The sequence below is a fragment of the Eurosta solidaginis genome, chromosome 4 (assembly GCF_040869045.1).
Source record: "Eurosta solidaginis isolate ZX-2024a chromosome 4, ASM4086904v1, whole genome shotgun sequence".
Classification (NCBI taxonomy): domain Eukaryota; kingdom Metazoa; phylum Arthropoda; class Insecta; order Diptera; family Tephritidae; genus Eurosta; species Eurosta solidaginis.
In genome coordinates this window covers 267,615,508-267,642,269 of record NC_090322.1, presented here as the reverse complement: position 1 = coordinate 267,642,269, position 26,762 = coordinate 267,615,508, and the positions used below count along the sequence as shown (strand labels likewise).

The 26,762-nt window shown below is 36.0% G+C and overlaps 1 protein-coding gene across 2 annotated transcripts in view; it reads left to right on the top strand.

Annotated features, from left to right (window-relative positions):
- Positions 1–23,291, top strand: part of LOC137251434 (uncharacterized) — a 274,321-nt gene extending 251,030 nt beyond the window's left edge. Inside the window, exons 1-3 of one of the 2 annotated variants that reach the window (XM_067786002.1) lie at positions 16,752–17,095; positions 20,447–20,619; positions 20,681–23,291. In XM_067786002.1, the coding sequence (XP_067642103.1) occupies positions 16,957–17,095; positions 20,447–20,619; positions 20,681–21,814 (1,446 nt within the window). In that variant the 5' untranslated portion in view covers positions 16,752–16,956 and the 3' untranslated portion in view covers positions 21,815–23,291. Of the gene's footprint in view, positions 1–16,751; positions 17,096–20,446; positions 20,620–20,680 lie in introns of those variants that run through there. The other variant, XM_067786003.1, reaches the window with a different exon arrangement.
- The last annotated feature ends 3,471 nt before the right edge of the window (positions 23,292–26,762 follow it).

Below are 26,762 nucleotides of genomic sequence, written 5' to 3'. Positions count from 1 at the left end.
TACTAGTCAATTTTGTTTTTAGCGCGGTATGAATCTCAAAAACCGTTTTAGGTTTAAGATTTATTGTCAACGTTTTCATACAAAAACACAATAAGGGAGTACTAATTTTTGTGCATTTGATGTTACAAATGTTGCTATAGCAAATATAGCCTAAGGATTTTGAACTTCTTCTTCATTATACCTTTCATGAACATGAAATGGTATATTAACTTTGGTCCGATGTTTGTAACGTTGAGAAATATAGAAGATAGACTCACCATTAAGTATTCCGAATTGATCAGGGAAACGAACTGAGTTGATATAGCCATGCCCGTCTGTCCGTCCGTCCGTCTGTCTGTTTGAACGCAAACTAGTCCCTCAAATTTTGAGATATCTCAATGAAATTTGGCACAAGGATGTATTTTTGTATTATATTAGACATTTGTCGGATACGGTAGGATCGGACCACTATAACATATATCTCCCATACAACCGATCGTTCAGAAAAAACGATTTTGGTCATTCCTGTCGCAATTTAGAAAGTATAAACGGGAAACCCGGTGATATATATTCTAATATGTCATAGAAGATATCCTGAAAAAATCATTTTGATCGGAGCTATATATAGTTATATCCCATACAACCGATCGTTCAGATAGAAAGATTTTTGGCCATTTCTCCCTTAATTTAGAAAGTATAAACGTGAAACTCGGTGATATATATTTTAATATGTCATACAAGATTTTCTGAAAAAATCACTTTGATCGGAGCTATATATAGTATATATCCCATACAACCGATTGTTCAGATATAAGATTTTTAGCCATTTCTCCCTTAATTTCCAATATAAAAACGTTATACTTTGTGATATTTATCCTAATATATCATAGAAGATTTCCTGTAAAAATCACTTTGATTGGAGCTATATGTATGTATATATGTAGTATATAACTATCTCATATAACCGATGGTTCGGATAGAAAGTTTTTTGGCCATTTATCCCTTAGTTTCCAATATAGAAACGTGAAACTTGGTGATATATATTCTAATATATCATAGAAGATTTCCTGTAAAAATCATTTCGATCGGAGCTATATATAATATATATCCCATACAATCGATCGTTCAGATAAGGGGGTTTTTTGCCATTTTTTATTTTATATTTATCTTAAAAATCGTTTAGGTATGTACATCTGTTCACTATATATTTCTTATCTTATACATCCGATTATTTGGAGATTACGAACGAGATAAGATTATTGTTCAGCCCCATTCATGAAAGGTATGAAGTCTTCGGCACAGCCGAAGACAGTCCCGTCCTTACTTGTTTTAAATTGCAACCGTAAGCTTTCGATTACAGAATTGACTGGGATTTCTTTTCAATTGTAATGTGGAACCTACGCCTCTAACACCCATCTCCCTATGGTCCGCCCCTGTTGAAACAACCAGCTTCCTTGGACTCCCGTTAGAGAATTTCGATGACAATTTGTGAGTGGTCATACCCATTGAGTGGGGCGAAACACTGTTAATACAACAACAACAACTAGGATTTCTTAGAGAATACTTCTCTGTATATGTATAGTGGTAACCAAGATAGTCAAGAAACTCGTAATTGAAAATGATGCATTCAACCTTTAAAATCTTGGGTTGTTTTCACAATATATGTGTGGTTAAGTTAGAATTTCTTTCATAAAATATATCGTTAGCTTAATTTGAAAATGTGCTAAGTCAACTTTTACGAATTTTACAGGAGACGAGAAAAATTGAATAATTTTTGAAATACCTTTCTTTTTTCAAAACTGTGAATCAGGATACCTTAATTGCAATGCGTTTGAGTGTAGAAGCTCTGAAAAAGATAAATAAAAATCATGTATGCTAACCCAGCAGCTATTTTATGACTTAGCACAATTTCCTCACTCAACACAAATGTTTTCTCCTGACTTAGCACTTTTTACTCAATATGTTTTCCCATCACTCCTCCCCTTTAATGATTGAAATATAACACTAAAACTATATATTTAACAAAAGATACTATTTATGTGTCAAACTATTTCTAACGGTTTTGATTTGGACTGTTTTGGCGGATGGTGCGCAGCCAATAATTTAATTTTAAATTCAAACAAATACTGTGTTGTGACTTACTTCAAAAAAAAAAAAAACTGCCACATAGGGTGTAATTTTTGGCTCCAAACTCTCTTTTTCTAGTCACACTGACTTCATTGTTTCAAAATTTATTGCAATGGTTGGGTTCAGTAGACGTAACACCAGTGACTTTAAAGACCCTATGACGTTCAAGGCACTTTATATATCCTTGGTTAGAAGTGGTCTTGAATATTGCTCAATAATATGGAATCCTTTCTATGAATCTAACTCCTATAAAATTGAGGGAGTTCAAAATTTTTTACAAATATTTCTTTACGTATGCTTCACTGGCCAGACGGCCTCCCATCACATACCAGCAGGCGCAAATTGCTTGGACTTCAGGCTTTGCATGACAGAAGAACTTTTATCTCACTCATGCTTGCCTATAATGTAATAAACTTTAGCACGAATTGCTCTGATTTATCTAATGTGTTCATTCCATATATTCCACTGCGTGATCTTCGGAATAATAGATTACACAGGCCGACAGCATCTCAGACCCAGGAACTGGACTATAAATTTAAGAATGATTTTGATGCGATGAATCGAAATCTGGCCTCAAAATTGCTTTATCAGCTCTGGTTTTCGAGATATCCTAATCTAAAAGTGTAAAAAACACCATTTTTGCCCATATTTGAGGTTATGTAGCCTTGTAGATGTTTTCTTGCACCAAAAATAAATATCATATTTGAATACAAGTCTTATTCTTTCAAATGGCGTTTTGTTTGCTCAAATATCATTTTTTTTTCGCTGAGATATCGTATTTTGAAATTTTGTGATATGGTAGGAGTGGTTTCTAGGGGTTAGGGGATACGGAAGTTGATGGGTTAACAATTAAGTTAGTTAGCCCTCTTGTGGTGTGAGATATCTAAGACTTATTTTAGGAAAAATATGCGAGTAAAAACTGTCCCACAAACTTATGGTGTGAGACAAAATTTTAAGAAAAATAAGGCTCAATTCAAGAAAATTAGTTTTCGACTATATCATGTCTATGTTATCTCAATCGATTTTCAGGTGTAGGGAAATTTAGAAACATGAAAATTTCAAAATGCGATATCTCAGCGAAAGAAAATGACATTTGAGCAAACTCAACGCCATTTGAAAGAAGAAGACTTTTACTTAAAGATGCCATCTGCAAGGCTACATAACCTCAAATATGGGCAAAAACGGTGTTTTTTGCACTTTTAGGTTAGGATATCTCAAAAACCAGAGCTGATAGAGCAAGGCCAGATTTGAATTCAGCGCATCATAAACCTTCGGAAATGTATAGTCTGGTTTCTGGGTCTGAATAATGGTTGAATTTTGTCGGTCTGTGTTATTTATCGAAATAAATCATAAAATGAATTATGCTACGAATGAACCTATAACTAGGACTATAAATCTAGCAAATCGATTCAGTAGTGTTATTAATTTTAATAACAGCTTATATAAGTTTAAGCATGAATTGTTTCCTATTTTTAAATAGTCTGTAAGAAAGCATGTAGTTATCGACATGTAAAAATTTAAGTAGATAAAAGTCGGTGCAAAGCATTTATCAAACACCAAAGGCATATCTGAATTGGGGGGGGGGGGGGGGGAATTGAGGGGTTGCCAACGCAATATATAGCTTCTCCAACCCAATTGTCAACCTCACCTACCTGTGGCGAATCATGTTTCACTGACAGCCGAGGCTCTGGCGACCCCAAGTTCCTCATGGAGCTAGGGCGTAGGGAGGGCGGGATGGCCTGGAAGGTTTAATGTGGTCATATAATCCGTTCCCGAGATGGTCGGGCTAGTACCTTAATAGTGCTTCGTTACCGGAACGTACCGGAACTATATCCGGCAAAGGACCATCAACATCGGCCCAAAGCCTTCGGGGAGTGCTTTTATCGTTAATACAGAAACAACGACAAAGCCTGTACTTTTAGGCTGAATGAATCAAATAAGTAAATAAAATGCGCGCACAAAGAAATGACTAGTAATTCAGATTGATATTATTGACTGGTTGACTTAGCACATTTTTGAGCACGTAAAAATTAAAAATTAAAATATTTTTTTTGTGATCGTTGTATTTTGAATTCAGTTTTAAAACTGCATTAAAATACAATTTTTCAAAAGAATTGTCTTACCACAGTTTCACATTAAGCTAACGATATGTAGAAATATGACAAATTCTTTTTGGGTAAATACACATTGAGAAAATCTTTTTCCCACCATGGGATTGATGACAACTATTCTCATCTAATTTATAATATTGTAACGAATTTACTGCAATTCCCCTTATTTGCAATCTTTTGCTAACGTTCGAGTCACTAGACTGTTGAATAAATAACTCAACTATTCAACAATGCAAAATGGCCTTTATTAAAGTTCTTCACAATAACACTACTATTGCTCGCCAGATAGCGTCTTAAATCAAACTGATTCTCGTGCCTCTACTGTTGCGGCCTTTTATACTCTGTGTTTGCATACTTCTTGGCTCTTCCAGAATTTACTTAGTTACTGCTATATAATTATAACTACAGGTGCATGTGTATAGCTTCTCATATGCGCGTGTATTTGTGAGCGACACTTCCACAATTATAATTGCATACTTTTGGGAGCATCTCAGATAAGATATCTGCATGTGTTTGTGCGTCTCTTCTCTGATGCGTGTACGAACATATGTGTAGACATAATTATTGATCTATTGATGTGTATACAAGTCACTGCTTAGCATCGGCTTAGAGATTGTAGTGTCCCTTAGTGTTGCTAATATTCGTCATAATATTAATCAGAATAAACCGACCAGTATACGAAACTTCGAACATCAATATTATTTTTTGAGCTTTAAATTATTTATTCAATCGCAATTTACATGGAAAGTGTAGAGAATTGGATATATTTGTATGAATTAAGCGGAAATTGCCCTCATTGCTTTAAATGTATGAAAACATTTATTTGAAACAATTTTAAATTTATAATTTTTATTTTAATAATTCGGGAAAAATTTAAACAACGTGGCATCATGACGGACAAGGCAAAAGCTGTTTCGATTATACCATGTAAATTTCTTCAAGCCATAGCATGACGTAGCTGAATGCGTTTGTAACACTTCAACCATCCTGGGAGTGTGGGTTCAAATCCCATTCCCGGGAGAAAAGGCTTTGAAGAGATTTACATGGTATAATCGAAACAGCTGTCGCCTTGTCCGTCCTGATGTCACGTTGTTTAAATTTTACCCAAATTAATAAAATAAAGCTTTTGAATATATGTATGTTTAAAATTAATGTTCAGGTCTTTTATTTATTTGGGAGTTAACGGACACTCTAATGTTTCATTGCCTTGCACCATATTTTTCATAAATTTGTGAAGCTGCAGATTTCAGAACATCAACTAAAACAAAAAATAAGCAGAGCAAATTATGACAATACAAATCATGAGAATGGTCAAACAAAAAACCTTGAATGCCCTTCAACAAAGTTTATGTCATTTCTAGCGGTATAATTATAAAGCTGCTTTTCAAAGGCGGTAATGCGATGATTGCTGTTGCTGTCACGTTGCACTGTATAACGTCTATAACAAATTGCAATTTAAATTTATTATACAATACCGACACCGAATTGAAAATTTTTTACATTTCTTTTTGGCAGCAATCCAAGTTCAGTGTTGATTATATCTTTCGCTTTGAGCTCATTCTTTGCCAAATCAACAGCATAACATTACTTACTAATTTGCTCCTTCAGTGTTTATGCCTTTGTAAAAAAAGTTTATTTAAATTTTCCTTTTGTTTTATGTTGTTGCTATAACATTTTAGCTTTGGGAAATTACTTATTTCGCAGTTTAGTAGCGTACAATTTACAATTTTCCCAGGCATTTTGGTGTAGCATGAAAAGGAATCGTGAATGTGACACTTGCACTCGTGAATTTGACAGCAATGTTATAAAATGATCTAACTGTACTTCTCGCTATTGGCTTCATAAATCTTACTATTAAAAATACCTACTGTAAGAAATAATCTAAGACAAAATAATTTGTTCGTGCATAAATGTATTATGAAATGCTATAAAATGGCTTCATTTAAGGCTTCATGTATTTTCTACTTGAGAAAAATATGGGAACAGTTGAGAGATAGTTTTAGGATCATTTCGGAACTATTTCGTGATCGTTTCAGCATTATTTTTAGAATCATTAAGGGGCTATTTCGGGACCTTTTTGAAGTCATTCTGGATCGATCTGAAAGAATTTTTGGATTGTTTTCGGGCCAATCTTGAATATAATGGGAAATGTTTCCATCGTTTTCTGGGTTATTTAGGAGTTAATTTCGGAATTACCTCAAGCGAAGTTTGGATTCTTTTGAATATCAATAGGAACTATTTTCGGGATTGTTGTCGAGATCATTCGGGACTATTTTGGGACCGATTCTAGATCGTGTGCGAATAATTTTTGGACTATTTATGGATTGTTTCACAGATGACTTCGGAACTAGAATTGGTTTGGGGATCATTGAGGAATTTGTTTGAGATGATTTCATGTAAATTTCATGATTGTTTTCGCGAGCAGTGTTTTAAAGATAATAACGTGACTTTCTCCAGAACATTTTTAAGTTAAGCGATAAATAGTTCAGGATTGTGTTCGAAGAAATTTCGTTATTGCCTTAAGGATCATATCATGAAAATTTCAAAATTAAAAACCGAGACCGGACGTTTTCAAAACGGCAACCGAGAATAGGGGACAAGATTTGAATACCATTAATGCAATGAGTTTCTTACCGTTTCTGGAATATTTTGTTATTTTTGTTGCTAATCTCTGGCTTATTAAAAAAATAAATACAACGGAAATTAAGGCCGAGCTTTTTCCAATTTGCGTCGTGCGTATTTTAATTTTTCATACAAATTGGTGGGACAGAACTTAAATGTTTTACGCCGACTTCGAACGGCACCTGCAGGGCAGATGAGTTTTCACTGAAAAGCTTTTCGTGGTATAATTACAGTCGGAGTGCTTTGCAAATCACTGCCGAAGGGCGGCCCAGCTTAGAAAACATTGCGAAAAGGAAATGCTTTCCTTCAAATGGTTCTAAAACAATCACAAAAAATCCTAAATAATACCAAATAATTATAAATAATTGACGTGGTATACCTTAAGTGCATAAGGGTAGAAATTCTTCTCCGAACTTAGAAGTGCAGTTTTTAATTTTTGCTAACAAATTGATGAGACCGACAGTTTTGATGAAGGCTCCTGACGGCAGCGGTTTACTGTGATACAATTTTACCTACATACATGATATCGGAATGTTATTTTATTTTACTTAGTTATTTTATTTTTACGGTCTAAAGAACTGTGTAAAAAATTTATATTTTGCTAAAGGTAAATATAAATAAATACATTTTTATATTCAGCGTGCTTTAAACACAGAGTATATTAACTTTGATTCGATAACGGTTGGTTGTACAGGTATAAAGGAATTGAGATATTTATAGACTTCCATATATCAAAATCATCAATATCGAAAGAAAATTTGATTGAGCCATGTCCGTCCGTCCGACTGCCCGTTAACACGATAACTTGAGTAAGTATTAAGATATCTTCATCAAATTTGGCACACGTGCTTATCTTGACCCAGAATAGATTAGTATTGAAAATCGGATGATAACCACGCCCACTTTTTATATATATAACGTTTTGGAAAAGACAAAAAACCTGATTATTTAGTAAATAATACACCTAGAATGTTGAAATTTGACACGTGGACTGATATTGAGACTATTGATAAAAATTTGGAAATTTTTTTAAAGGGGGTGTGGTACCGCCCACTTGTGATAAAATCAATTTTACATATATTTTTAATCATAAATCTAAACTCGTTAAACTTATCATAACAAAATTCGGCAGAGAGGTTGCCTTTGCTATAAGAAATGCTTTGAAGAAAAATTAACGAAACCGGTTAAGTACCACGCCCACTTTTGTATATAAGATTTTTAAAAGGGTCCTAGACGAAAATAATAAGCTATATCTTAGCGAAAAAGAGCTTTATATCAATAGAATTTTACTTTATAAATTGAATTATAACATTAAATTAGAAATCACTAAAATTTTTGAAAATGGGTGCGGCACTGCCCCTTTTATGACTAAGCAAATTTCTATGTTTCGGGAGCCATACAATAACATATCGTAATGAAATTGTGTATCTACACATATTTTCCTTATAGCAGGAAATGTTTCTAGAAAAATTAGACGAGATCGGTTAATGACCACGCCAACTTTTATATAAAACATTTTTATAAGGGTCGTAGACGAAAATAATAAGCTATAACCTAGCAAAAAATAGTTTTGAATCAATGATATTTTACTTACCAAGAGACATTTTTTTTTACCGGCGGTGCCACGTGTTATGTAGAAAAGTAATTTATCTGAAATAAAATGTACAATTGAAGCTCACGCTGAGTATATAATGTTCGGTTACACCCGAACTTATACGCCTTTACTTGTTTATGTTAGAGTTTTCAACCAAACATCAGGCGGCCACCGTGGTGTGATGGTAGCGTGCTCCGCCTATCACACCGTATGCCCTGGGTTGAACTCCCGGGAAAAGCAACATCAAAATTTTAGAAATAAGATTTTTCAATTAGAAGAAAATTTTTCTAAGCGGGGTCGCCCCTCGGCAGTGTCTGGCAAGCGCTCCGATTGTATTTCTGCCATGAAAAGCTCTCAGTGAAAACTCATCTGCCTTGCAGATGCCGTTCGGAGTCGGCGTAAAACATGTAGGTCCCGTCCGTCCAATTTGTAGGGAAAATGAAGAGGAGCACGACGCAAATTGGAAGAGAAGCTCGGCCTTAGATCTCTTCGGAGGTTATCACGCCTTACATTTATTTATTTATCAGTTTAAAGTTTTAGCCTCAGAATATGTACAAAATTTGTTATAATAAGCAGCACTTGCTAATTTTGATGTGAGCGTGGTTCAATGGATCGATTTCCAAGGCCGCCTTCTTTTACTAATTTCCACGTGTAGGTTATAATGTAGTACTTGGTATTTGGATGTGCGAGGATCGTTTAGTTGGCCTTGTAACTTCTAGATAACGCTATCGGAAAGGAAGAAATGCTGAGCAACATAACTTCTGGGTTAGCTTATTAAAGGACAAAGCTTTCACCCGCCAATGTTCCTTTTATTATATAAAGTGACGTTCGTACTTGATATTTATTTATATGGGCAACATTTTATTGTTTTTGTTTTGAACATTATTGAAGGGGCTGTCGAAATGGACGAGATGACGAGCAACAGAATTTTTAATTTTAATGTTTTTATTGAGTAATGTTATGGGTGCTGTCGGATAGGATTAAATGCCGAGCAACAGAATCTTGCTTTACTTGGAGGGTGGAGTCTAGCTTCGAATTCCCCAACATACTTCCTCTTGTGTAATGTGACATGTGTACTTTTTATGAATGTGTTTAGAATATTATTGAATTTAAGGATAAGTTGACGAGCAGCACCTTATTTTTATGTTTTTGTTTTGAACATTGTTATTGGTGCTGTCGAAATGGTCGTCAGTCCAAGCAACACTCAGTGCCTTATTGCATTTTGTATAAAATTTTTATAAGCTTGATAAGTTATGCATGCTTCTAATGCTAAGACTGCTGAATAGATGTCAGTTAGAAAATTCGAAAAAGACTTTCTGATATATAATTATCTACAGTGGGTAATTAGAATTCGCTTTTAAGTAACAAAGTTTACGCACTCCTTAGTCATTTCAAAGAGAATTGTCCGGAGTAACTATTTTTTACTCAAGAATTGTGGCCGTATGCGGGGGTATATGAACTAAATGATGTCCAAATTTCATGAAATTTTTATAATCTTGTTTAATATTTCCATAACAAAATTTTCGCATGCATACAAACAAATTGAATGCTAATTTAAGTATAACTACTTAAAAATATCGTCATCGTTTCATTTGTACATCGATTGCCTGTCCATCAGCGATGTCAAACAAAAAACCAGCTATCAATCATCGAACGACCAGTGAGCCCTTTTCAGTCGAATGCCACATTTCTTCGTTGAATTTACTTGCAATAATTTCAGTTGCATTGTTCATACACTTTCACTTTTTATTTCGAGGAAAAACGAAAAGCTATTCATAAATTTCCACCATTAGTGACATAAAAAAAATTAGCTATATCTTTTTGTTATCGAGCGTACTTTTCCTTATTAGTAGTAGATTGGTATTTTTTGCGAGTCTACTTACGAATACGAGAACTAGCGTCCAAGTTGAATGACATCGCCGTTTGCCCACTCATAAACATCAGACGTAACTAGGCGTGTCGCATTTGCAAAAAGTTAAAGCCAAATATTTACTTAGGTATGTATGGATATTTGCAATGGTAAATAAAATTAAAAATTTGCTGACAGAGCGGCGTAAGCAATTGAAACTGGTCTAAAATGCCAAAAATGGATTCGGCGCGCGTTTTTAGTCTATGGTATTTACCAAAGCTTTTATGTGTCTTATTATATACATATAAACAAAGGGGTTTTCATTAGCGGCACCTTAACTGAAAATATTAATGAGGCTTAAAAGTTATATCAGGTCTATCGGAATATTCTTTGAATTGACTCACTAAGATTCATTGAACTAAATATTTTTTTTTTATTAAATTATATATTTAACGCAATGCAATCGTTGGAGCGTTTTGGGCAGTAGTTTACACGAAGTGTATATCGCAAGTCTATTGTCATTGACTGATCGAATCATGTGCGGCACGATTGCGTCAGTCAATGTCCAGTCACAGCTCACAAAGTCATGGGCAATATTGACTCTGTAAGCCCTAAAACTTCCGACATCCATTTCACGCTAACTTCTGGATCTAGTGTTCGCTTGAGCTAGCCGATCTATGAAACTACCTCTAGGCTGCCGCTTCCAACCGTGGTTTCATGTCAATTATAATATGAAGATATTGCAAGCAAAACTAGAGAGTCACCAACTTTATTTTAACCTAAATTTTAAAACATTCGTCGGTTTGAGCAACTTTGTTAAATTTTCATGGTCGAAATTTAAAACCTTTTAATTCACTCCTGCGTTTTTAAACTTTTTTCGGATTACATTTTAAACTTAACTAAACAATAAGTTTACGAGAAATCTCAAAATAATAAGTTTTATTTGTAAGATTTGCTGTATGTGATAACTTCTTTTTTTTTTCTTTTTACTGAATTTGTTCCAAAGGACTTCATATATACCCGAAATGATCACGATATGGCCCCTAATCGCTCACTTAGTAATCCTTTTAACCATCCGGAAATCGTTCTGAAAGGATACTGAAACTACTCGGAAATGATCCCAGAACGGTCCCTTAATGATCCTGAAAGCCATACCGAAAAGATTCAGAAATAATCCGAAAATGATCCCGTAATGAACTCGGGACAGATTCCAGAAATAGTCGTGCGAGATAACAAAACTATACGATTTCAATGGACTCCAAGTAGTCCCGAAAGGTATGTAAGCTTACTTCGTGGCAGCAAATTTGATAAATTGTAAAACTTAACTCCAATTTTAGAACCCTTTAATATAATTTAAAACAGTGCGGACAGGCTCTTGTCTATTTCATGATTTACTTCACCATAATTGTGTTTATACTTAGCCCATTCACATGTGTAAGTATGTACTCGCATGTATGTATGCTTGTGTTATTTACAACAAAACACTTTCACTTTCCGCATTCATTTTTCAAGTCCTTTTTGATCTAGTTTTTATTTTAATTTAGGCAATTGCCGGCATTGTTGACAATATGCCAACATAATTTATGCATGACGGCGTCTGTCCGTTAAGGTTATTGCTCGCGCATGTAAGCTAGCCAATTGGTGTATACGCTGAAGCACTCCGTAAGGTAAATGACGGAAATAATACGGATCACTTTCGCTACAACAAGCAACGATAATATAAATGGGGCTGGTTTGTTATGAAGTTTCAATATCAATGAAGACTTTCAATATATAGTTTGTGAGGATCTGTAATATATGTAAGTTATGGATCTGAAATACTCTGGCACTGGCTCCACTATAAGTTCCTGTTAAAACACGTTGTAAAAATTGCCCCAAAGATAGAATAGGCCCTTATATGTATATCGACGCCTTACAGTGTAAACCTGTTCAATACCATTTTATACAAGAATGATTTTTTGGTGCAGTTTGATAAAACAGAAGCTAGAAGTGTAAAGCTTTATTACACTTACGCTTTCCATGAAATATTCAATTCACTGCCGTGTAAAATTTTTTCATAACGTTTGTTAGCATGTTTACGCACCAAGCCGAAGACAGATAAATAGATTGTCTAAAAAAGTAATGGTTTTTTTTAATTAAGGTTTAAAAATAAAAAAATGCATAGGATTTGTTCCGTACCAAACGTGGAATGCTCCAGTAGAAGTTATTGTCAAAAGCAGGTGGGACATTATCATCTTAGCTGGGTGCTTCATTGCTGCCTCCGTTTAAGAGGACATAGAAGACTTCCCTATATAATATAGGCACTCCCTGATCATTGGTTACTATATCGCCCTTTTCGTTCTAACAGAAATTTGACCCGAGCTTGAAACCATCAGTCTTTCGGACAATTTTCGGTAACATCGAGTGACAGCGATGTGGCTTTACGCATCTTTTAATGATGTATATTGGAACGATTTTCTGTCATCCCTTGTCAAATTGTTCTGATATAAGACAAACGACAGCAAGAGATCAGAACGAAAATCGACACTGATGATGGCACAATGCCGAAACGAGTTTGTCTCGAAACCAAATTTGACAAGGGATGACGGAAAAGCGTTCCAATATATCTCATTTATCCGCCCTGTCGGATAATCAACAAAACAAAATAAGATCTTTTATTATTTAAACTTTGAGCTGGATATGATAACATAGCGAGAAATAGCGAAGTCGATCGTCCTCACTCTATTAATAAATATCTGAAATTGATGTGTGAATGTAATTTTATGAATTGCCAAATACATAAAAAAAGCGGTAGAGCCTACAGATCTAGAATTTGTATTTGTGTACCATATGTATATTTTTCATTTTTGTATAGAAAGGGGGCGTGGTAATCAACCGATTTGATTATTCTTGTATAGCGCCATTCTATTTTGAAAGAAAAAGGAATATCACCAACCTTTGTTGAAGTCGATGCAAAGATTTTAAAAAGATTCGAATTTGGGTTCGTTTTTAATTCATTTAATAAGCGTTTTGAAACTATTTCAGGACTTTCTCCGGATCATTTCAGCATTATTTTCGTCTTCATTTTGAAACAATTTGGGGGACTTTCAAGATCAGCTCGGAATTATTGCGGTAATATTCTACAGATTTTTTCGTTAGCCTCATTTTTACACGTTACGTAATAACTTTTAAATCAAGTTTACTTCTTTCATTTATAGGCTTAATGTTATTATTTTGATGAAAAATCGAAATCATGCCTCGAGGTATAATCATTAATAAATTTGGATGTGTAAGACATTAATTAGCAGTCTGCAATAATTTTAGAGGTTATTTAATGTATCTTTATTGTAAGATGTTGCGAAGCAATAAATAATAATTTATACTCACTCATTCACCCTCAATATAATTAGCATTATGGCAATTATATTTAATTACGACACTTGAAACATTCAATCAATATGTCAGGCAATGTGCTCAATTTAAAAAATAATTAATTCGATTTAAATGAAGAATGCATACTAAGTACGCCTGCACAAAATTTTTCTTTACAAAACACATTAATCATAATAAACAAGCAAATAGAATATAAAAAGATTATTTAAATTTTTTTAATTTTAATAAATCTCTCATGTATTGCAATTAAAGTACAAGGTCAATCAGCACCAGAGATACATACATAGATACATAACCACGTACAATAAAAATTAGCTGGTGTGAGATTTTGCTAAGAAGCCGCACTTGAGATCTAATGGATAAAGCGATGAGTTTGATAGTAATTGTATAGATTGCTTTACATTTTCATACAAATGTTTGTTTTTTGATTAAAACGGGGGAATAGTGAAGATAAAAAAGTTAAAAATAAGTTGATTGTCAAAATAGTTGCTTTTCTATCATTTAGTTCACAACTGTTACTCTGACACTCGACTTAGTGAACAAATAGTGACGAAGCACTAGTACTAGTACCGAGAACGCTCCCCTACCCCAGCGTGTTAAGTGGCTTTGAATATACCCGCGGTACGTATGCCTGTCCTAAGAGTCGATTAAAATACCCAAATGATTGAAGGGGTTGTGTAGGGCAACTCTTTCAATGTGTTGTCAGTGCAATTTATAGCTTCTCCAACCCAATTGGAACCTCATCTACCAGTGGTGAATTCTGTTTCTTTAGCAGCCGAGGCTATGGCGACCCCAAATTTCTCGTTGATCATGATCATATCAAATCGTTTCCGAGACGGTCGGGCTTGTAACTTAATGTTGTTGTTGTGTTAACAGTACTTCGCCTCATTCAATTCATCAAAGTCCTCTAACTGGAGTCCAAGGAGACTAGCAGTTTCAACAGGGGTGGACCACAGCGAAGTTGCTGTTAGAAGCGTAGATTCCACATTTCCATTGAAAAGATGGCTGGTGTTGATTATGGACAAGTAAGAGTCTAACGTTTTTCTATGTCCGGCTAAAGACCAACAACATCGCTAACACTCCCCAAAACTTTCGCTACAACAACAACAGCAATGCTTCCCAAGACTTAATGGTCAAAAATATCGAGTTAGCAACTGCAACAAGGCTTATGCCCTCTGGGAATCTTGAGCACAGGCCGTATGCCCATAGCAGTATAGCGCCATCTAACATCGGGAAAATGGAATACATGATCCAGCGCCTGAGATCTTGCGGCCACAGTTGAGTCGGAGGGTTGGCCAGGGTGCAGAAATAGCAGAACGTAATATACACATGTACATATACCGATGGTTCTAAATTAACGATAGGGATCGGATCTGCTGTTTATTGTGTTGCTCCAAAAATAAGTGGATCCTGCAGTCCCTTTGGAAGAAATCAAAAGGAGACAGGAGTTATATATATATTGGACATGCGTGGTCAGAAGCGCGGGGCTGCAAAGTGCAAGCCGCAGGAAGAAACGGTTGAGCACGTTCTGTGTTCGTGTTCTGCTCCCACCACGTAAAGGCTCCAGCTTTGGATGTGGCATAGTCGCCAGAAAACGGAGTTATTCTATAACGTAAGTCCCGGCACCTGATTGGGGCTCTTCCGTTTGGTCGTCAAACAAATTATGGGAAAGCTATGGACACATTCAGTCTATGTTAGGTATTTATTGACCGGCTAGTTCAACCTAACCTTTAACATTGTGAAGATCTACGAAATGGCAATTATCCTAGGTTGCATACCTTTTGAACGCTTTCTTAACAAGTTTAGTAGTAGATGGTTCTCAAATAGTCGCTGCCTTTGTGTAATAAATTTAAATTCATATATGTAGCTTAGACTTGAGCGCTATTGGTACAAGTGTGGCACTCTGCATCAGATTAGCACCAGTTCGGAGGTAGTCATTACATCTGTATTGCAAAACTGGTGCTTTGCGTGACCGTCTCCTATTTTACTCGCAGAAATATAATAAATACAGGAAACCCCGCTATTAATTAAAGAAAGTACCAGGATTTTGAGGAGCTAAAAAAGATCGGCATTCCTGCTATACACATAAATGTGTATGCGAATGACTTATAAATACATTTTCCACTAACGCCACGTACGACAATCAGTTTGATTTAAGACGCTATCTGGCGAGCAATAGTAGTGTTATTGAAGTAGTCTAATAAAGACCATTTTGCATTATGCAATATTGGAGTTATTTATTCAACAGGATAGTGATTCGAATGTTAGCAGAAGATTTGGAATAAGCGGACTTTCAGTAAATTCGTTACAATATGTAATGCGGCTGACGTATGTCAAATGTAGAAAATTGGCAAATTATGACGGATGTGACGACTGATACGTCGCTTATCTGGTGTTAAAAATTTAAATCAACACAGCGAACTCTGCTGTCAGTTTCTTCCTAGTCAAAAAAGAATGTGACGTATTGTATCTGTTTAAGCCATAATTGACCAAGTACCTAGTCGGAGCTAAATTTAACGGTAATCAAATTCAAGTGAATGGCAAGGCATGAATTGATTGTGATTTTAACATACAGAATGCCTACACACACGAACTCACGCGCCAGTTTTTACGGTATTACTAAACTCTAACACGAATTGAAAATCGATTTTAAGTATTTGGTTTTGGGGTGTTTTTTTCTTAATACTTAGAATAGTTAAAATACGTGCCAAAGATTTAAAGGTGGTAACTAAAATCCTAAAATTATTTAAATATTTCCATCTACCGTTTTACGGTGAAAGGTTGCCAAATTTGGGTTATTTGTGTTGGGTTTAAGCTTAATAAGTATTGATCTTAAATGAATATAAATCACAACATTCTGGGCGTAGCAGTCCTAAAAAAAGAAAATTTTTTTTTTGTATTTTTATTTGTTTTGTAAACTTTGTTGTGGACATGTTTTTTCTATTCTTTTGGCTATTTTTGCTAGACAACACAATTCGATGTTCTATGTTTCTGCTTGTGCGCGGCAATGTTTTTCCTTCACTCCCCAGCGTTTTATTTCATTTGTTTACTTCTGAAAATCGATAAGGTTTTTTTATTTGGTAATTTTGCTTTACTTTGCTACAGTTATTTGTCATTTGCTGTTTGTCAGCTTAATACTACTTTTATCCCAGTTTATTGACCGTCATGATAACATCTAATGCCATTCATTGGAAGTGTGGTGGAAGGCAAAAAATCATTAGTACATTTATTTTAGTCAAAAGTTAAAGAAGTTGAAGAGAATCGGGTCTGCATTTAACAATATAAAAGAAAATTCATATTACATGGCCAAGGACACGGAGCTTGAAATGATGTCTACAAATGTCGTATCAGTTACGCAAACTTGTTCGGTGCCTTCTGAAAAACACAAGAACAAAGTGGTTTATCATCCAACAGCGAAGCAGTGGATGTCGCTGATGTCAGGTGATATTAGCTAAATAGTTAATTTGATATTAAAATGTGCTTGTATTATAATCATCGACGCCAATATCATGAAATCATCTATGACGCGGCCATCGTCGAGGGTTGGGTAGCGCTTCGCCAATCAATAGACGAGTAGGTACTATTTCCTTTGTTAATGAATGCACTAAACCTTTTTGCTGGAATTCGAATCACACAAACGCAGACTGCAGAATGAGTGGCAACTAGTCTTGATAACGTAAAAAGGTGAAAGGGACGTAAAATTTAAGGACATTGTCCTAGCTGCCCGTAGAAGACGAATACTGGACGGCTATTGAAAAGGGCAAATAGCTAATTGGTTGACAGTAGAGATGGGAAAGGGGTAAATACCCAAATTGTAAATACCAGGTAAAATGGATATATATGGTAAACATGGGTAGATACCCAAATATTTACCCAAAAGAAGGGTAAAAATAATCTTTTAGAAAATATGGGAAACAAACACACAAATTCAATTCAAAATGTACCCGATTTGTCCTATATACATAGGTAGCAGTTCTCTATTGCGCTTTCGGTTGAATTAGTACGGTAATACGTAATCCAGAGTTTTTCAAAACTCTTTAGCCAATAATGCATGCCGTTGCAAACATTTTAGTTTACCCAACAAACACTTTACGTAAAAAAAAGTTCGAAAAAATATCTAAATTGGAGCGTTTACAATCGTTATGAGCTCATTTGAGATTCTTGCAATGGTCTTTCTATATGAGCCCATTAATATATGTATATCGTTTGAGCCTATATCTAAATAAGAGTCCGATATGAATCCTAAAAGACTTTTAAACAGCTCATATTTAACTTCTACTGGAACTCTTTGAGGCGTCAATAATAACTCTAATTAACTCTTCTTATAAGACACCTATTTCACATTGTCAGCGCTTTTGGAGGCATATAGCGTTCAACACACCAGGACAAAGCGCGGCAGTTTTGCGGTGACATTAAAAATTTTTCAAAATACTTACATTTTTACCATGTAGATGAATATGGAGTCCAATATGGGTATGTGCAATATGTGAAAAATATTAGCCTCGGAAATGTTATCACCTATGAGTCTGTTATGATTCGAATTATGAACCAACGAAAAGTATTAAAATTAGTAAACTAGGCAACTTGGGAATAAAAATTCAGGAAATTTTCTGCGACAATTTATTCTAAATAAAAATTTAATTCAATTAATCTTATTTCATTTCTATCTTATCCTTATGGGGGTTTTATTACAACAATTTTCTCCCCTGTTTTCCGCTTCAGATGTATGTCAAAAATTCTCCCTAAAAGCCCTGAAATAGTGTCATCATAGAACTCAAAATTAGCAGCATACGAGGCCAACAAGACTTATATATGATATCGGGATGAAACCTGTGTAAGACTCATATTTGATGCAAAATATGTGCTGCTTATGTGTCTACTAGGTATGAGTCATATCGTATTCACTTCATGTTCTTAAATTACTTCATAATGAGTTCAAACAACCCTAAATTTGGACTTCGATCGGACGAACTGTTGGCTCCGAATTTTTACTGGGTTGTTTGTTTAAAATCAACACGAAAATTGTTTAATTTCAAACGACGTACATTGTATGTATAAATTTAATTGTTGAATTGTAGTTCCAAGCACACTCGTTTCCAATGATTTTTAAATATCCAAAAAAAAAGGAATATTTCTGGTACTTTCCCATAAATATGGTAAATACCCGGTAAAATCGCATCACTAGTTGACAGATACCGAAAAGTTGATGATAAAAAACGGCGAATCTCTAAGCAGCTGGCTAAGGTTCAACCGATATTTTATTAGGTGAAGCATGTGACTGGTGGAGTTGTCCAAGGAGCATATACGGCGAACGATGTTGAATAAGGAGTTGACGAGATATTTTACGAGCTCTAAGTAGAAATAGTACAATGAGTAAAAATCCAGTGCTATGCCATCCTATTTGAATGGAATCGGTGCCAGGAAGGGTGGTGTAGTTGATAGCTGATCTACGAATAGGATCCATTTGATATTTTCAATATTTATTACAAAAATTAATTTGCGAACAAATAAGGCAGTGTAGTTGAGACTCCTTCAGCTTTATCCTAAACAAACCCCACAGTCTCGATATTAATTTCGGTAATTGTTTACTTTAGGGTAAAACTGCTAAACCTCGTCCAAAAATATCAGGAGAGATGTCAAAAGACGCACTTTAGACCCAGGATCACGAAACCGAAAGCGGAAAATAAGAATTTTATTTCTGTGGAAAAAATATTTCCAAAAAAACGAAAAACGGCCCCGAAGCGCTCCAAAAAAAAAAGGGGGTGGGATCCATAGTATTTTAACGCAGAACCCCTTTCTGCATTGGTAGCTTTCGGCCGCGCTTATAAAAAATTACCCTGGGTGGGTCCAACACCGGATTGGAGACCAAAACTATATCCGCGCAAAACACTTTTACCCACAGTTTTTCTTGTGGGTACCCAAAATCATCAAAATTACAACAAGTACAGAGAGTTCTCGATTTTGTTTGCGAATATCTCCGGAAAGAAATAAAATTTCTAATTTCTAGACGCGTCTTTTGACACATCTCCCGATAGTTTTGGACGAGTTTTAGCAGTTGTAAACAATTACCTTAATTTCTGTTGGGTTCTTCGGTCAACATTTTTTTTGTTACGGCAAGAGGCATGCTATTTTTTACGTGCTATCACCATATATAAGGAGCTAGGCTACCGAATATATTTTGATTTAACTTTCAGCGATCCATAGCTTAATTTAGACATCGAGTCACCGTTTATCGATATCGTGTCATTATAAACCAATCCATCAGCTATTCTAGACAGCGTCGCATTAGCCACTGACCTGCCTTTACGAATAATGTTGGCATTAATCGATCACTCTCCATTTCACCATGCACCGGTCCATCGTTCACTACTTCCGCCGTTCTACATCTACTAGTAACTTTGGTGTCGACCCAACACTATCCGTTTCAGCGTCTACAAAACCCCTCTTAATAATTAACTATCTTCGTTCATAGCTTCTGTTGACCACTCATAGGTTCATGACTAACCACTTGGCTATCCACTATTCACCATTAACCACCCCCAATTAACGTTCCACCATTTACCATCCTTTATCACCTTACTCGATCGTCAGCTCTGGACACCTGGAACATGCTCATATATTCACTGATGCACCGGTAACTTTATCGATTCACCGATTAACTAGTACTCCGGCTGAGCTTGCCACGAAACCCGCCTTTCAAATAGGGCAACTGTACGACTTTGTCTTTGTTTACATGATCACTGTAGCAGACCTCACAACACCCATTTGATAAATTAAAATGTTTCATTTCAGGTGTTTTCATATTCATATCAGGTGGCATGAGTTTGGCTTTTGGTCTTGGCTGGAACCTACATACACATATACACACTACAATGCAATTGCGTTACTCCTGGTTCACTGGCTATATAGCAGGCGCTATATTAGCAGCTCCGCTAATCAACTCTATACCTAAGCGCGTTTCTATGGTAAGCTCGCTTTCCATTGAGTGAGGGTGCCACGTTTTTTACGTAGTTTTGGTTCTTGTAGTTACTTGGCGCCTTTCTTGTGATTGTAGGTGGTATTATCATCACCAGTGTACCATATAATTACAGTGCTATATTGGCAGCGCGTTACATCAATGGCATCGTAGTCGGTGGCACAACATTACAATTTCTGGTGCACGCCAGCGAAATAGCAGCAAACGAAAATCGGGGCTTCTGCTTGTGGTTAGAACAAACTGGCATAACCCTAGGAATGGTCATACAAACCGTTTACACATCACAGTGGAGTGGGACTGTGCAGTTTGCAGCCGATCGTTTGCATGGCATTTTAGGCATACTTTTTGGTACATTAGCCATATGCTGTGCGCATTTAATTATCGAATCACCCATCTTTTTCATACGTCAATGCGATGATGCGCGCGCACTTGACTGTTTGCGTCAGTTACAACGGCCGGATGATGCAGCACCGCGTGCATTGCAAACGTTTTTGAATGAGCAACGCAGTTACGTAGTACTAGAAACTGAAACTGTGGCGTGGAGTAAAACTTTGACACATACGCCGTTTTTGCGTTTATTGCTCTATCGCAGTATGTTGGCATTTGGATTTGCGTTGCCGATGAATGAGGTTATGAAGGCGGCTAATTTGCTAGTTTTAGGTGGTGTTTACGAATGGCAACCAATAGTTTTTGTTGTATTACGCATTGGTGGCACTTGCTCATCCCTTTACATGTTCGATGTGACTGGTAGAAAATTGGTATCACTGGTGGCGTTACTGGCCACGGCAATGCTTTCGATTGCTATTGCTGGAGTATGGGATAATGAGCGAAGCGTGGAGAGTGAATATCATATGTCAGTGATTTGTGTGCTCTCACAAGTATTTCAATTCTTTGCTGGTTTATATGCACCCAGCTCTTCTGTTTATTTGAGCGAGGCATTCCCAATGAAATTGAAGCCATATTTGATTGCTGGATGTCTGGTTATAGAACAAGCGATACATATTATTGTCATTTGTACCTTCCATTTGAATATATTTTGTATGTATTTGTATGCATTATTTGTAGGCATATTAATGTTGATATGCTTCGGGTTCTTTTGTGTAACTATGCCAGAGACGCGTAAAACAACTTTGGGAGAGGCTCAAATACGTTTTAGAAAATTTTGGCATTTCAAGTGTTACTAACTGCTGTTTGTGCGTGAAGATGTGAGCGAAAAATATATCCCTGCAAAAAATTCGGTTAATCTAGGATGAATACGGGATGAGTCGCAAAGGAGTATGCGATAGCCGGTTTTGATCCTTTTATATGGAGAGGCCAATTGCACCCGTTTCTGCCTGACTGGTTAGTGTCAGAATGGTGCTTTCTATAACCGTACCGGTACGGTTGGACAGATCTTTTCCTACTCTCTTTAATACTCTTATGTACCTATACGTCTACTTTCGGAAACGTCCGTTTTGAGCCGCCACGGGTAATTTCGGACAGATCTTCTTCGTACCCCTACGGGCACTGTCGGATAAGTTCTTTTTCTACACTTATAGGAATATTTTTTTATCGCTTTTGTAATGCTTTAAAAAAAATAAAGATAAAACAAATACCACGAGAATGACACATAATGTACTACTATTTTAGCTTTGGTATAGGGCTTTGCATTTTTCTAAAATAATTCAAATCAATCCCATAAAATTTTTTTATTTTACTTATTTCGATGCCATTTTTTTATTGTTTCTTAAAATTGGCTACTTCAATTTCAAACTGAGTAATCCCAACTGTACAAAAGGGACTAGAGGGGATCAATTATACTCCCATGTACACAAAAGAGATCAAACGCAGACCACTCTCTTAAGGGATACGTCGCACGATTTTTTGCAGGGATGGTATAACCACCGAGGATTACAAATAACTCAGATGCCAACTCCATGGAAAGTTCACCAATACATTCCGAATCACACAGACTGTTGGTTATATTGTAATGAATTTTGGGGAAATTTCGCTTATTTGAAACCTTTTGCTAACGCTCGAATCGCTAAACTGTTGAATAAATCACTCCAATATTCAGTATTGCAAACTGGGCTTTATTTAGCTTATTTTGGGAGTAGTAATTCACAATTTTACTTCACAACCAATCGCGTGTTTAAATCAAGACTGATTCTTTATTACTCAGCTTGCTCTGCTTTTATACTCTCCATCGCTTCGTTCGCATATTTCTCCTAAGGCCTAGATGTTTTTTTTTTCTCCTTGGTTAGTTAACAGCTATGTACGTACATATTTATTTGTAGTTTATAGACATATGCGCGTGTATGTGTGAGTAACTACTTCTGTTGATGACTACATCTGTGTGTGTGGAATAGCTCTTCGTCGCCTTCTACATAAGTGTTGCTAGCTTTAATGTGCACACGTACATAGGAGTGGCTGCTTCATGTTTTTATTGTTGCGTGATTATTTACTAACAGCTTAGTGATGCTAATATTCGGCACAATATTTTAGGTTGTGTAATAAAGAACGAATTGGTGTACTTCTAATGTAGGTGGTATAACCCCCTCAGTATAGTTTTTACTTCAAATTTTTACTAATAACACTTATTTGCAATTCTTGATATATATTTTAAATTTTTAAATGTTTAATTATGCTAATTGAAAAAATAAATAAAGAAATACAAGAGAAGTCATTATAAAACTTTTCGTCAATCAAATTGGACCTAATTGTTGTTAACCGCATGATTAACTGTAAATTTAAAAGTTGAAAACAGTTTATCAACTCAAATAGACAAGTTCGTGTTTTAGTTCTTTTGTTTGTAAAATGTATTTATGCAAATTCAAATGTATCTAGTTGATATTGTGTTTTTGATATTGCACAATATTTGACGTATTTAGTATGCAAGGCCCTAGTGAGTTGTTTTCGTCCTAGGTAAAGCTGTGTATGTATGTCTGTATAAATGAACGTTAATTTCGTTTTAACACGCGTAGATGCTAAGGGGCATGCATAACCTATACCAGCGTTTGAAGATACTTCTGTATGCATAGGCCTGTACTAATGCGTACGAAAGTATTCAAAAGCACCAGGATGGCATGCCTACATCTATATGCATGGTTCACACTTACAAAAACACTAATGCTGCATTTGTAGACCAGTATTATTGGAACTAAATAAAAATATACAAAAACATTATAATTCATAACATCAGCAGACTTTATGTCATATGGCACAACATAAAATTTATGGACAATTATTATCTTTATACATCGATATTTTAATTTGGTACAATCCCACCTTCCTGACAAAGAACGACGAACCATCCTGAGGTCAAACATCATGCCAGATAATGGAATATTTTTATGAACACATTTTATATTTTATAAAAGTGAATAGATTTTTTAAGGCGATAAAGAACAAGTAAGGAAGGCTAAGTTCGGGTGTAACCGAACATTACATACTCAGTTGAGAGCTGTGGAGACAAAGTAAGGGAAAATCACCATGTTGTAAAAAGAACCTAGGGTAACCCTGGAATGTGTTTGTATGACATGTGTATCAAATGGAAGGTATTAAAGAGTATTTTAAGAGGAATTTTGGACCATAGTTCTATAGATGGACGCCATTTAGGGATATCGCCATAAAGGTGGACCAGGCCTGACTCTAGAATTTGTTTGTACGATATAGTTATCAAATGAAATGTGTTAATGATGATTTTAAAAGGGAGTGGGCCTAAGTTCTATACGTGGACGCCTTTTTGAGATATCGCCATAAAGGTGGACCAGGGGTGACTCCAGAATTTATTTTTTACGATATGGGTATCAAATGAAAGATATTAATGAGTATTTTAAAAGGGCGTGGGCCTAAGTTCTATAGATGGACGCCGTTTCGAGATATCACCATAAAGATGGATCAGGGGTGACTCTAGAATTTGTTTGTACGATATGAGTATCAAATGAAAGGTGTTAATGAGTATTTTAAGAGGGCGTGGGCCTTAGTTCTATATGTGGACGCCTTTTCGAGATATCGCCATAAAGGTGGACCAGGGGTGACTCTAGAATTCGTTTGTACTATATGGGTATCAAATAAAAGGTGTTAATAAGTATTTTGAAAGGGAGTGGGTCTTAGTTCTATAGATGGACGCCTTTTCGGAATATCGTTATAAAAGTGGACCAGGGTTGACTTTAGAATGCGTTTGTACAATATGGGTATCAAACGAAAGGTGTTAATAAGTGTTTTAAAACGGAGTGGGCCTTAGATCTATAGGTGGACGCCTTTTCGGAATATCGTTATAAAAGTGGACCAGGGGTGACTCTAGAATTTGTTTGTACTATATGGGTATCAAATGAAAGGTGTTAATGAGTATTTTAAAAGGGCGTGGTCCTTAGTTCTATAGGTGGACGCCTTTTCGAAATATCGGCATAAAGGTGGACCAGGAGTGACTCTAGAATTTGTTTGTACTATATGGGTATCAAATGAAAGGTGTTAATGAGTATTTTGAAAGGGAGTGGGCCTTAGTTCTATAGGTGGACGCTTTTTCGGAATATCGTTATAAAAGTGGACCAGGGTTGACTCTAGAATGCGTTTGTACAATATGGGTATCAAACGAAAGGTGTTAATAAGTGTTTTAAAAGGGAGTGGGCCTTAGTTCTATAGGTGGACGCCTTTTCGGAATATCGTTAGAAAAGTGGACCAGGGTTGACTCTAGAATGCGTTTCTACAATATGGGTATCAAGCGAAAGGTGTTAATAAGTGTTTTAAAAGGGAGTGGGCCTTAGTTCTATAGGTGGACGCCTTTTCGGAATATCGTTATAAAAGTGGACCAGGGGTGACTCTAGAATGCGTTTGTATAATATGGCTATCAAATGAAAGGTGTTAATGAGTATTTTAAAAGGGCGTGGGCCTTAGTTCTATAGGTGGACGCCTTTTCGAGATATCGCCATAAAGGTGGACCAGGGGTGACTCTAGAATTTGTTTGTACGATATGGGTATCAAATGAAAGGTGCTAATGAGTATTTTAAAAGGGCGTGCGCCTTAGTTCTAAAGGTGGACGCCTTTTCGAAATATCGCCATAAAGGTGGACCAGGGGTGACTCTAGAATTTGTTTGTACGATATGGGTATCAAATGAAAGGTGTTAATGAGTATTTTAAAAGGGCGTGGTCCTTAGTTCTATAGGTGGACGCCTTTTCGAAATATCGGCATAAAGGTGGACCAGGAGTGACTCTAGAATTTGTTTGTACTATATGGGTATCAAATGAAAGGTGTTAATGAGTATTTTAAAAGGGAGTGGGCCTTAGTTCTATAGGTGGATGCCTTTTCGAGATATCGCCAAAAAGGTGGGTCAGGGGTGACTCTAGAATCTTTTTGTACGATATGGGTATCAAATGAAAGGTGTTAATGGGTATTTTAAAAAGGAGTGGGCCTTAGTTCTATATGTGGACGCCTTTTCGAGATATCGCCATAAACGTGGACCAGGGGTGACTCTAGAATGTGTTTGTACGATATGGGTATCAAATTAAAGGTATTAATAAGGGTTTTAAAAGGGAGTGGCCCTTAGTTGTATATGTGAAGGCGTTTTCGAGATATCGACTAAAATGTGGACCAGGGTGATCCAGAACATCATCTGTCGGGTACCGCTAATTTATTTATATATGTAATACCACGAACAGTATTCCTTCCAAGATTCCAAGGGCTTTTGAATTCGCCCTGCAAAACTTTTTCATTTTCTTCTACTTAATATGGGAGGTGTCACACCCATTTTACCAAGTTTTTTTCTAAAGTTATATTTTCCGTCAATAGACCAATACAATTACCATGTTTCATCCCTTTTTTCGTATTTGGTATATAATTATGGCATTTTTTTCATTTTTCGTAATTTTCGATATCGAAAAAGTGGGCGTGGTCATAGTCGGATTTCGGCCATTTTTTACACCAATACAAAGTGAGTTCAGATAAGTGCGTGAACTGAGTTTAGTAAAGATATATCGATTTTTGCTCAAGTTATCGTGTTAACGGCTGAGCGGAAGGACAGACGGTCGACTGTGTATAAAAACTGGGCGTGGCTTCAACCGATTTCGCCCTTTTTCACAGAAAACAGTTATCGTCCTAGAATCTAAGCCTCTACCAAATTTCACAAGGATTGGTAAATTTTTTTCGACTTATGG